Source organism: Bos taurus, unplaced genomic scaffold, assembly GCF_002263795.3.
Source record: "Bos taurus isolate L1 Dominette 01449 registration number 42190680 breed Hereford unplaced genomic scaffold, ARS-UCD2.0 Leftover_ScbfJmS_1899, whole genome shotgun sequence".
NCBI classification, from domain to species: domain Eukaryota; kingdom Metazoa; phylum Chordata; class Mammalia; order Artiodactyla; family Bovidae; genus Bos; species Bos taurus.
In genome coordinates this window covers 321,936-335,386 of record NW_020190994.1, presented here as the reverse complement: position 1 = coordinate 335,386, position 13,451 = coordinate 321,936, and the positions used below count along the sequence as shown (strand labels likewise).

General features: G+C 40.0%; 1 protein-coding gene across 1 annotated transcript in view; it reads right to left on the bottom strand.

Annotated features, from left to right (window-relative positions):
• Positions 1–13,451, bottom strand: part of LOC101902555 (ATP-binding cassette sub-family C member 4) — a 313,640-nt gene that overhangs the window by 181,628 nt on the left and 118,561 nt on the right. Inside the window, 2 exon segments of the mRNA XM_059884434.1 lie at positions 11,691–11,728; positions 12,716–12,856. Coding sequence (XP_059740417.1) covers positions 11,691–11,728; positions 12,716–12,856 — 179 coding nt within the window.

Genomic DNA, 13,451 nt, shown 5'->3' with positions numbered 1-13,451 from the left:
TCATGACTACTAGAAAAACCAGAGCTTTGACCAGATGGACTTTTGTCAGCAAAGTAATGTCTCTGCTTTTTAATATGCTGTCTAGATTGGTCATAGCTTTTCTTCCAAGGAGCAAGCGTCTTTTAATTTCATGGCCGCAATCACCATCTGCAGTGATTTTGGGGCCCAAGAAAACAAAGTATCTCACTGTTTCCCCTGTTTCCCCACTTATGTGCCATGAAGTGATGGGACCAGATGTCACGATCTTAGTTTTCTGAATGTTGAGTTTTAACCCAGCTGTTTCACTGTCCTCTTTCACTTTCATCAAGAGCCTCCTCAGTTCCTCTTTGCTTTCTGCCATAAGGGTGGTGTCATCTGTATATCTAAGGTTATTGATATTTCTCCTGGCAATCTTGATTCTGGCTTGAGCTTCATCCAGCCCAGGATTTCACATGATGTACTCTGCATATAAGTTAAATAAGCAGGGTGACAATATACAGCCTTGACGTACTGCTTTCTGAACTTGGAACCTGTCCATTGTTTCATGTCCAGGTCTAAATGTTGCTTCTTGATCTTCATACAGATTTCTTAGGAGGCAGGTCAGGTGGTCTGGTAATCCCATCTCTTTCAGAATTTTCCAGAGTTTATTGTGATCCACACAGTCGAAGGCCTTGGCATAGTCAATAAAGCAGAAGTAGATATTTTTCTGGAACTCTCTTGCCTTTTTGATGATCCAACAGATGTTGGCAGCTTGATCTCTAGTTCCTCTGCCTTTTCTAAAACCAGCTTGAATATCTGGAAGTTCTCAATTCAGGTACTGTTGAAGCATCACTTGGAGAATTTTGAGCATTATTTGCTAGTGTGTGAGATGAGTGCAAAGTTGTGCAGTAGTTTGAACATTCTTTAGTATTGCCTTTCTTTGGGATTGGAATGAAAACTGACTTTTTCCAGTCCTGTGGTCACTTGCACAGTTTTCCAAATTTGCTGGCATACTGAGTGCAGCACTTTAACAGGAGCATCTTTTAGAATTTGAAGTAATTTAGCTAACCATCAACTGCACTAGCTTTTTTATAGTGATGCTTCCTAACACCCATCTGACTTCAGACTCCAGGAAGTCTGGCTCTAGGTGAGTGATCACACCATCATGGTTATCTGGGTCATGAAGGTCTTTTTGTATAGTTCTTCTATGTATTCTTGCCGCCTTTTCTTAACATCTTCTGCTTCTGTTAGGTCCATACCATTTCTGTCCTTTATTGTGCCCATCTTTGCTTGAAATGTTCCCTTGGTATCTCTAATTTTCTTGAAGCAACCTCTAGTCTTTGCTAGTGTGTTAACAGTATCCTCATATTTTACAGGTTAGAAAACTGAGACACAGAGAAATGAAATCACTAGCACATACATAAAGATTAAAGTAACTATAACTGGCTACTACTATTAGTAACTAGCAACAGGACTGAACCGAGACAGCTTGTTCTAGAATCCATAATTATAACCATGGCACCATCCTGCCTGGAGATTTGCCTGCCCAGTAGTATCTACCTGCTTTATCCTTGGTCACACAGCTAGTTGATGACCAGGCTGAGCTTATTCCTATCGTCCCTCCAGCCCTCATCCCTGCCTGTCCCAGAAACAATCCCTGATTGACAGGTCCTGTCAATCATCACTTGCAAAAAAACAAAGCCACCTTGGGCCTCAGCACAAGTCTAACCACCTGAACAGCGTGGGCATGTCCACTGATGAACTAACCCTTCAGAGGAACCCAGATCAGGAGGCTACTCTCTGAAGCAAGACAGGTCAAAGGCCTCATGGTAGAGGAAGCAACCACTAGGAAACCTTCAGGGACACTCTTCCTTAACACTGAAGATCCACCTGCCACATACCACACGACCGCTTAAATATAACCAAAAGTCCATTGCAAAACTAGAGAGCAGATTTTATTGAGGAGGATGTATACATTTAACTGATCTTGTGTTTTAACTAATTTTCCATTACCATTTAGGTAAACCTCAAAATATGAACGCATGTCAGAGCTCTGTGGTCCCACAAACGAATGGGCAATGAAACAAAGACACACACAGCCTGTCTCCTATAGAGATATTCCTGGAAGAAGGTCCTTCTTAACACCATCTTAGCTTAACACCATGTAAGCTTAACACCATGTAACACAGCCAACATTTCAACAACTTGTCAAAAACATTTCAACATGTTTTCATTATCTGTTGGATGTTTCATATGCTACACAACAAATGGACTCTTAAACCATCCTGCAAAATAAACATTCATTTATCTTTACTGCTGCTGCTACTGCTAAGTCACTTCAGTCGTGTCTGACTCTGTGCGACCCCATAGATGGCAGCCCATCAGGCTCCCCTGTCCCTGGGATTCTCCAGGCAAGAACACTGGAGTGTGTTGCCATATCCTTCTCCAAATTAGCAGTTTAGGACTCATCTAACATTTATATTATACTTCTTCAACAGAACCCAAGATGAACCACTAGTAAAACAGATTATAAGATTATTTGGATATTGGATGAATTGATCTGCTGAACTCTAGAATTCACAGAAGGAATTAAAACTTTTAATTTGTTTTTTAACAAATAAAATTCTGCACTGTGCTAATCTCATTTTGCATATAATTTAGCAAATGGCTATTAAGGCTTTATTGTAAGGGATTACAAAAAAACAGTCCTATTGTGCACCATGCAAGATATAGAAAATAATGATTCACAAATAACTAATGAACAACTAAGGGAATCATGGTTTTTCCTTTCATTATAGACTTCTCAAAATCAAAATGTTTTCAAATTAAAGTTATATTAAGAGTTTATAGAAAATCACATCCCTAGCTTAAGAACTTAAAGGTCTTACTATTTTAAAAAGAATGGATGATTATAACTATAGCTTTTTAAAATGTTGCTTTGGAGAAAAGTCTTGATTCTTTGTTTCATTCTTTCTAGTAGCTTTTTCTTTGCCGGCTTACTATAAAATAAAGCACTGTTAGTCTGAGGACAATTTCTGATTCAGTTACAGATACACATAAATTGCAAGAAAAGCTCATACACTCCTATATTCAGATTTCCTCTGGCAGGAAAAAATAGCTATGAAACTTTTTATATAAAACTAATCAACATGCACAGTGATTTTTGTCCTAGCATCTCTTCCATTTTCAACTATCAAACATAATTAGGCATTAAAAGTGTTAAGACATAGAAAAACTTGGTGTCTGACTTACCTATCGGATTTCTATTGAAGAACAATACCGGAGCTCTGAAAATGGACTCCAACATTTTGTTGTGCAAAGTTTGTGAAGAATTAACAAGGACATAGAATATCAACAGAGATCTTGTAATGCCAAAAAGGATGGTAGATACAATTAACCCTGAAATAAAGAAACATCACTCAGCACAAGATCTCTGCCTTATACTCAATGACGCTAAAGCATGGTAGGCAGTTTATAAAGATACTGTGTATTTTATTCTATAAGTAAAATTTATACATAAATTTACATATATAGAATATAGAATCAATAAATTTATATATATATATGTAACTACACATATACAATGGATTGTGTAAGAGCTCAATGCTTTCACAAAACATAAAGAACAATATAAAAAACACTATTTTCTTCTCATGAAATAGAAACAACATAGAGGAGGGTGGAAATCGTGTAAACTGCAGGCGCATTCTAGGTTTTCCTAATTCAATTAAAAGTTCTAATAAAAACTCAGGAGAAAAAAGATAATTAATTCAAGTTGAGTTATTTCAAATCCTAAAAGATGATGCTGTGAAAGTGCTGCACTCAATATGCCAGAAAATTTGGAAATCTCGGCAGTGGCCACAGGACTTGAAAAGGTCAGTTTTAATTCCAATCCCTAAGAAAGGCAATGCCAAAGAATGCTCAAACTACCACACAATTACACTCATCTCACATGCTTGTAAAGTAATGCTCAAAATTCTCCAAGCCAGGCTTCAGCAATACATGAACCATAAACTTCCAGATGTTCAAACTGGTTTTGGAAAAGGCAGAGAAATCAGAGATCAAATTGCCAACCCCGCAGAATCATTGAAAAAGCAAGAGAGTTCCAGAAAAACATCTATTTCTGCTTTATTGACTATGCCAAGGCCTTTGACTGTGTGGATCACAATAAACTTTAGAAAATTCTGAAACAGATAGGAATAAAAGACCACCTGACCTGCCTCCTGAGAAATCTGTATGCAGCTCAGGAAGCAACAGTTAAAACTGGGCATGGAACAACAGACTGGTTCCAAATAGGAAAAGGAGTACATCAAGGCTGTATATTGTCACCTTGCTTATTTAACATATATGCAGAGTACATCATGAGAAATGCTGGGCTGGATGAAGCATAAGCTGGAATCAAGATTGCCAGGAGAAACAGCAATAACCTCAGATATGCAGATGACACCATCCTTCTGGCAGAAAGTGAAGAACTAGAGCCTCTCTGATGAAAGTGAAAGAGGAGAGTGAAAAAGTTGGCTTAAAGCTCAACATTAAGTAAACTAAGATCATGGCATCCGGTCCCATCACTTCATGGCAAATAGATGGGGAAACAGTGGAAATAGTGGCAGACTTTATTTATTGGGGGCCTCCAAAATCACTGCAGATGGTGACTGCAGCCACAAAATAAAAAGACACATACTCCTTGAAAGAAAAGTAATGACAAATCCAGACAGCATATTGAAAAGCAGAGACATTACTCGGCCAACAAAGGTCCATCTAATTAAGGCTATGGTTTTCCCAGTGGTCATGTATGGATGTGAGAGTTGGACCATAGGAAAGCTAGCACCAAAGACTCGATGCTTTTGAACTGTGATGTTGGAGAAGACTCTTGAGAGTTCCTTGGACTGCAAGGAGATCCAACCAGTCCATCCTGAAGGATATCAGTCCTGAATATTCATTTGAAGGACTGATGCTGAAGCTGAAGCTCCAATGCTTTGGCCACCTGATGTGAAGAGCTGACTCATTTGAAAAGACCCTGATGTTGGGAAAGATTGAAGGTGGGAGGAGAAGCGTATAAGGGAGGATGAGATGGTTGGATGCCATCACCGACTCAATGGACATGAGTTTGAGTAAACTCCAGGAGTTGGTGATGCTGAAGGGCCTGATGTTGGAAGGCCTGACATGCTACAGTCCATTGGGTCCCAAAGAATCGGACACAACTGAGAGACTGAACTAAACTGATAAAAAGTAGTTGATCTTCCTTTCCCCTCATTTCAAATATCACTACATAATGATAAAACTCTGGTATGTCCCATAATCTAAAACTCTGGTATGCTTTGGAGCCAACACATGAATTAACAGGGAACAAGAGAAAAGACTTAGCATTTCCTTGTAAACATCTAATTACAAGTAAGTGTCTATTTACTTTCATGTAAAGTTGCTACTTGAGAACCTACTGTATAGCACAGAGAAGTCGATTCAGTGCTCTGTGGTGACCGAAATGGGAAAGAAATCAAAAAATGAGAGGATATAACTAGTTCACTTTCCTGAACAGCATAAAGTAACACAACATGGTTATGCTACAACTATACTGTAATAAAAATTAGTAAAACTTTTAAAAATAAATAATAAAGTAGCTACTTCTATGCCCAAGTAACTTTAAAGAGTACAAAAAGATCATGTTAAGTTGTAAGTGGACCATCCCTTAAACAACTGAATTGGAAGGAACTACAAATTAGATTTTGACATGAGGTAATTAAGTTAGCAACTAATCTCTCACTAAGAGATTTATAGAAACACAAAGCATTTGTAAATAAATATCATCATTTAAATGTATGTCTTTTCTTTTTTTTTTTATTTTATTTTTAAACTTTACAAAATTGTATTAGTTTTGCCAAATATCAAAATGAATCTGCCACAGGTATACATGTGTTCCCCATCCTGAACCCTCCTCCCTCCTCCCTCCCCATACCATCCCTCTGGGTCGTCCCAGTGCACTAGCCCCAAGCATCCAGTATCGTGCATCGAACCTGGACTGGCAACTCGTTTCATACATGATATTTTACATATTTCAATGCCATTCTCCCAAATCTTCCCACCCTCTCCCTCTCCCACAGAGCCCATAAGACTGTTCTATACATCAGTGTCTCTTTTGCTGTCTCGTACACAGGGTTATTGTTACCATCTTTCTAAATTCCATATATATGCGTTAGTATACTGTATTGGTGTTTTTCTTTCTGGCTTACTTCACTCTGTATAATAGGCTCCAGTTTCATCCACCTCATTAGAACTGATTCAAATGTATTCTTTTTAATGGCTGAGTAATACTCCATTGTGTATATGTACCATGGCTTTCTTATCCATTCATCTGCTGATGGACATCTAGGTTGCTTCCATGTCCTGGCTATTATAAACAGTGCTGCAATGAACACTGGGGTACACGTGTCTCTTTCCCTTCTGGTTTCCTCAGTGTGTATGCCCAGCAGTGGGATTGCTGGATCATAAGGCAGTTCTATTTCCAGTTTTTTAAGGAATCTCCACACTGTTCTCCATAGTGGCTGTACTAGTTTGCATTCCCACCAACAGTGTAAGAGGGTTCCCTTTTCTCCACACCCTCTCCAGCATTTATTGGTTGTAGACTTTTGGATCGCAGCCATTCTGACTGGTGTGAAATGGTACCTCATAGTGGTTTTGATTTGCCTTTCTCTGATAATGAGTAATAGAAAGCCCAGAGATAAATCCAGGCATGTATGGACATCTTATCTTTGACAAAGGAGGCAAGAATACACAATGGATTAAAGACAATCTCTTTACCAAGTGGTGCTGGGAAATCTGGTCAACTACTTGTAAAAGAATGAAACTAGAACACTTTCTAACACCTTACACAAAAATAAACTCAAAATGGATTAAAGATCTAAACATAAGACCAGAAACTATAAAACTCCTAGAGGAGAACATAGGCAAAACACTCTGTGACATACATCACAGCAGGATCCTCTATGACCCACCTCCCAGAATATTGGAAATAAAAGCAAAAATAAACAAATGGGACCTAATTAACCTTAAAAGCTTCTGCACATCAAAGGAAACTATTAGCAAGGTGAAAAGACAGCCTTCAGAATGGGAGAAAATAATAGCAACTGAAGCAACTGACAAACAACTAATCTCAAAAATATACAAGCAACTCCTACAGCTCAACTCCAGAAAAATAAATGACCTAATCAAAAAATGGGCCAAAGAACTAAATAGACATTTCTCCAAAGAAGACATACAGATGGCTAACACACACATGAAAAGATGCTCAACATCATTCATTATCAGAGAAATGCAAATCAAAACCACTATGAGGTACCATTTCACACCAGTCAGAATGGCTGCGATCCAAAAATCTACAAGTAATAAATGCTGGAGAGGGTGTGGAGAAAAGGGAACCCTCTTACACTGTTGGTGGGAATGCAAACTAGTACAGCCTCTATGGAGAACAGTGTGGAGATTCCTTAAAAAACTGGAAATAGAACTGCCTTATGATCCAGCAATCCCACTGCTGGGCATACACACTGAGGAAACCAGAAGGGAAAGAGACACGTGTACCCCAGTGTTCATCGCAGCACTGTTTATAGTAGCCAGGACATGGAAGCAACCTAGATGTCCATCAGCAGATGAATGGATAAGAAAGCTGTGGTACATATACACAATGGAGTATTACTCAGCCATTAAAAAGAATACATTTGAATCAGTTCTAATGAGGTGGATGAAACTGGAGCCTATTATACAGAGTGAAGTAAGCCAGAAAGAAAAACACCAATACAGTATACTAACGCATATATATGGAATTTAGAAAGATGGTAACAATAACCCTGTGTACGAGACAGCAAAAGAGACACTGATGTATAGAACAGTCTTATGGACTCTGTGGGAGAGGGAGGGTGGGAAGATTTGGGAGAATGGCATTGAAACATGTAAAATATCATGTATGAAACGAGTTGCCAGTCCAGGTTCGATGCACGATACTGGATGCTTGGGGCTAGTGCACTGGGACGACCCAGAGGGATGGTATGGGGAGGGAGGAGGGAGGAGGGTTCAGGATGGGGAATACATGTATACCTGTGGCAGGTTCATTTTGATATTTGGCAAAACTAATACAATTATGTAAAGTTTAAAAATAAAATAAAATTAAAAAAAAATTTAATTGGGGTATAACTGTCTTACAATGTTGGGTTAGTTTCTGCTGTACAAGGAAGTGAATCAGCTACATGTATACAAATATCCCCTCTGTCTTGTACCTCCCTCCCCACCACCATTTCCACCCCTCTAGGTCACCACAGATCACCAAGCTGAGCTCCTTGAGCTATACAAAAACAACTTCCCACTAGCTATTTGTTTTACACATGGTAGTGTAGATATATCAATCCTAATTTTCTAACTTACCCCCTTAACGAGAGTCAACCATCTATTCTTTACCTCTACATTTTTATATCTAAAAATTATTAAATTTTATATATATAAAGAGAATTTACACAAATATTTAAAAAATACTTTGATTCAAGAAACGTATTTTATGCTGAAAAGTGTTTCCCAGCTCACAAGGCCCTGTGTTTGTCTCCCTCTTAAAGATTTGAATCATGACTTTCAGTTCTCAAAATCATCTGTGAAGAAGCTGCTAAAGGGCTAGACATGGGGAAATACCGTGGGAGGATCACATTCACCATCGTTTACTTTTTCTTCAGAGAAACTACATAAGGGTCATAAGAAGAGGTTGAACAAGCACCACCTCCCCCCACCTGTGGGAAAGTGAGGCTTCGTGTAGATTTCATAGCACTTTGGGTCAGACCAGAAATAACTCAGTGGTCTCTATTCCTACTGTTGCAAATAGCATCTATATTGTACCATTTTTCTAGATTCCACATATATGTGCTAATTATGCATTTTTGTTTCTCTCTTTCTGACTTACTTCACTCTGTATGATAGACTCTAGGTCCATCCATGTCTACAAATGACCCAATTTTGTTTCTTTTTATGGCTGAGTAATATTCCAGTGTGGGCTTCCCTGGTGGCTCAGTGATAAGAACCTGCCTGCCAATGGAGGATGCAGGTTCAATCGCTGGGTCAGGTAGACCCTCCCTGGAGAAGGAAATGGCAACTCACTCTAGTATTTTTGCCTAGGAAACCACATGGAAGAGGAGCTTGATAGGCTACAGTCCATGGGGTTGAAAATGAGTCAGACATGATTTAGCAACTGAACAACAAAAATATGCCAGTGTATATATGTTGCATAAATGAGATGCAAAGACAACCTTGATAATGAGAAAAAATATCTGCAAACTAAGCAATTTTCACAGAGAAGGCAATGGCATCCCACTCCAGTACTCTTGCCTGGAAAATCCCATGGATGGAGGAGCCTGGTAGGCTGCAGTTCATGGGGTCGCTAAGAGTCGGATATGACTGGGCGACTTCACTTTCAATTTTCACTTCCATGCATTGGAGAAGGACATGGCAACCTACTCCAGTGTTATTGCCTGGAGAATACCAGGGATGGTGGAGCCTGATGGGCTGCCGTCTATGGGGTCGCACAGAGTCGGACACGACTGAAGTGACTTAGCAGTAGCAGTAACCAATTTTCAAGGGATTAATTTCCAAAATATACAAACAGGTCATGTAACTCAAAAAAAAAAAATCAAAAAAATGGGCAGATGACTTAAATAGACACTTTCCAAAGAAGACAGACAGCTGGCCAAAAGGCACATGAAAAAATGTTCAACATCACCCAATTTTTCAGGTCAATTCAGTTCAGTCACTTAGTCATGTCTGACTCTTTGTGACCCCATGGACTGCATGCCGCCCGGCTTCCCTGTCCATCACCAAATCTTGGAGCTTGCTCAAACTCAAGTCTCTCAAGTGGGTGATGCCATTCAACCATCTAATCCTCTGTCATCCCCTTCTCCTCCTGCCATCAGTCTTTCCCAGCATCAGGGTCTTTTCCAAGAAGTCAGTTTTTCGCATCAGGTGGCCAAAGTATGGGAGCTTCAGCTTCAGCATGAGTCCTTCCAATGAATATTTAGGACTGATTTCCTTTAGGATGGACCTGTTGGATCTCCTTGCAGTCGAAGGGACTCTCAAGAGTCTTCTCCAACAGCACAGTTCAAAAGCATCAAGTCTTCAGCATTCAGCTATCTTGATAGTCCAACTCTCACATCCATATGTAGATCAAAACTACAATAAGGTAGGACTTCACACCAGTCAGAATGGCCATCATCAAAAAATCTACAAGCAATAAATGCCAGAGAGAGTGTGGAGAAAAGGAAACCTTTTTACACTGTTGGTGAGAATGTACACTGATACAGTCATACTGTTCACCATGGAGAACAGTATGAAAATTCTTTTAAAAACTAGGAATAAAACTACCATATGACCCAGCAATCCCACAACTGGGCAATATCCCGAGGACACCATAATCCAAATGACACATGGCCCTCAAGGTTCAAAGCAACAGTATTTACAAAAGCAAGGACATGGAAGCAATCTAGATGTCCATCAACAGATGAATGGAAGAAGATATTTAAAATTTTAGTGAAGATGAATGCTATATAAATTCTAAACACTCCTGTGAATAGAGAGGGTCATTTTATTAGTCTGGCAAGCCAAATGTTAAATCAATCGCACAGTTGGGGATGAGATAACACTGTGATCTCAAGGTAAGAAAGAGAAGGAATTCTAATCCCACACACGGGATTACTTCCTGTTTAGCTTCTCAAGTAATTAGTGAAGCCCAAGAGAGGAGCAGTGTGGAAGTCTGAATACCTTCAAGGCAATAACACTTTTATTTCAGGACCCTTGCTGCCAGAGAATTTCATGTAAGATCAATAAAAGCCAGGATTTATTCAGACGGAATTAGAACACTCTGAACCACAGGATGGGGATCCCTTTCTAATCTCCTTGCCCATTCATATGATGATACAAGATTTAGCTAAAGTGACTTATTAGAATAGACAATAGCCACATATTTCCAGTGGCTGACTTTCATAATGTGCAATCCTGGTTTAACTTCCAAAACCCAGTGCACAGTAAATTAAGAGTCTTTACTCAACCTCTTTCTTCTAGATTTCTAGATTTTAAAAATAATTATTCTAGTTAATTCACAGTGTAAATGCAACTCAGGTTCTTAGTCTCATAAGACATTACTGAATTACTCCTGGAGGCCCTAGTTGCTCACACAGCCTCATTGTAAACACCTCAGACTCTCATATAATGGACTAGAAGATTCAACTTTACCTGAATAAACTGTAAAGTACCAGTTCAGATCGAGGATAAAAATTGTGTCTTCTTTTCCATATACCCTAAAATACAGGTCTCTTTGTATATTCCCCCTATGGAACAGGGAAGAAAAAAATATTACATTATAGATATAAATATTTACACAAAAATTAAAGAAAAAAAAATACTTTGATTCCAGAGACATGTTTTATGTTGAAAAGTGTTTCCCAGGTCATGAGGCTCTGTGTTTGTCTCCCTTTTAAAGATTTGAATCACGACTTTCAGTTCTCAAAACTGTCTGTGAAGAAGCTGTTAAAGGGTCAGACATGGGGAAACACCATGGGAGGGTCACGTTTCACCATCAAGTTTACTTTTTCTTCAGGAAACTACATGAGGGTCAGAAGAGGAGGCTGAGCAAGCGCCACCTCCCCCCTGCCTGTGGGAAAGTGAGGCTTCATATACATTTCACAGCACTTTGGGTCAGACCAGGAATCACTCACCAGTCTGCAAGCCACCAATCCTGCAGGACATAGACAACCTGGAGCAGGAAACAACAGTCACTCAGACACCGACATTACTGAGCCCTCACACCCCGCTCACTAGGCTGGGGATGGAAAGGCTCCAGAACACGGAGGCGATCCTTCCAGCTCAGGCCTGCATCAAACCCCACATCCCAGAGGACCACAGGTCAGGGAAGGGCATGCTGCATTTTAATCTCTCTAAAACATATCCCCTTTCCCCACACAACCTGTCATGTTCACACATCAGTAAGCCTCACTTATTTTGGTCCCCACAAATAACATAGTTCACAGCAAATCCAAGTGGACTGCAAAATGCAATGATAACAGTATAGATGCTGAGGTTTTTCAAAGGAGAAACCTTGACAGGTACTGTGATGGTCAGTCTTCTGTGTCAGCATGGCCAGGCCAGTCTCCAGTGATTCACCAAACACTCATCTAGATGTTGCCTTGAAGCTATTTTGTGGATGTGGTTCACATCCATCATGAGAACTTCAGTAGAGGAGATCACCCTCAACACTGTTGTGGCCCTGTTCAGTCAGTCAAAGGCCCTTAGAGCAATGTCACATTCACCCAGCTAGATCTCACAACTTCAGGGGCCAGTTCTTTGAGACAAATCTCTTAATACACATATTTGAAAATATTTATAAAATACAGTATGCTGCTGCTGCTGCTGCTGAGTCACTTCAGTCATGTCTGACTCTGTGCGACCCCATAGACAGCAGCCCACCAGGATACCCCGTCCCTGGGATTCTCCAGGCAAGAACACTGGGGTGGGTTGCCATGTCCTTCTCCAATGCATTAAAATGAAAAGTGAAAGTGAAGTCACTCAGTCGTGTCCGACCCTCAGCGACCCCATGGACTGCAGCCTTCCAGGGTCCTCCATCCATGGGATTTTCCAGGCAAGAGTACTGGAGTGGGGTGCCATTGCCTTCTCCAAAATACAGTATAAATAGTACATAAACATCAAGCTGAGTGCACAAACCAGAAAGCACACCCTTACATACCTGAGCTGTGATGTTTACTAGAATAAGAAAGATGATGACAGGCCAGCCAGCACTTGCTGTGAAGTAATTCTCATAGGTCTTAAAACCAACTTTTCCTTCCAAATGGTCCTCTAGAGGTAGTGTAACCTGTATATTCTCAGTCTGAGAGGGAAAAATGGCAGTTAGAGATGAAATTTTAAATAAAGAACCCCCAAATTTCAAAAGTTCAACACTGCCCTCCACTGCAAAGCTGTGGAGAAAATGACACATCTCATGCACTGGCAGGACTGCAGGATGGCCCGTCTCCTCTGGAGAAGGATGTGGGAATATCTAGTGAAACCACGTGTGCATTTACCTTTGGACCCAGCCATTCTACTCCTAGGAACCTATTGCAAATAAGGAAACATCATTTGCATGAGGTCATTCATCTTTGGGTAGCTTTGCTTAAAGTAGATCAAGACTCTGAGCACAAGCACAGCCTGCCTGATTCAAGTATAAATGCAGAAGCTTCTCCCAAAATAACACACAGAAGGATATGGAGCTAGTGTATCCCTCCAGATGACTGTGTCACTCAATGACAGGAACATACAACATACTAAGGGCTCAAAATACTAGCCAAATACAGTAAACTGAGTTCACAGAGTGAGTTGGACTAATATGAGTTTGGATAGCAAGGGACAAGCATATGATCCAAATCTATTTGGTTCCTAAATTTCAGAGAGTGATTCCAAAGTGTGGAATGTGAGGGACTAATCTG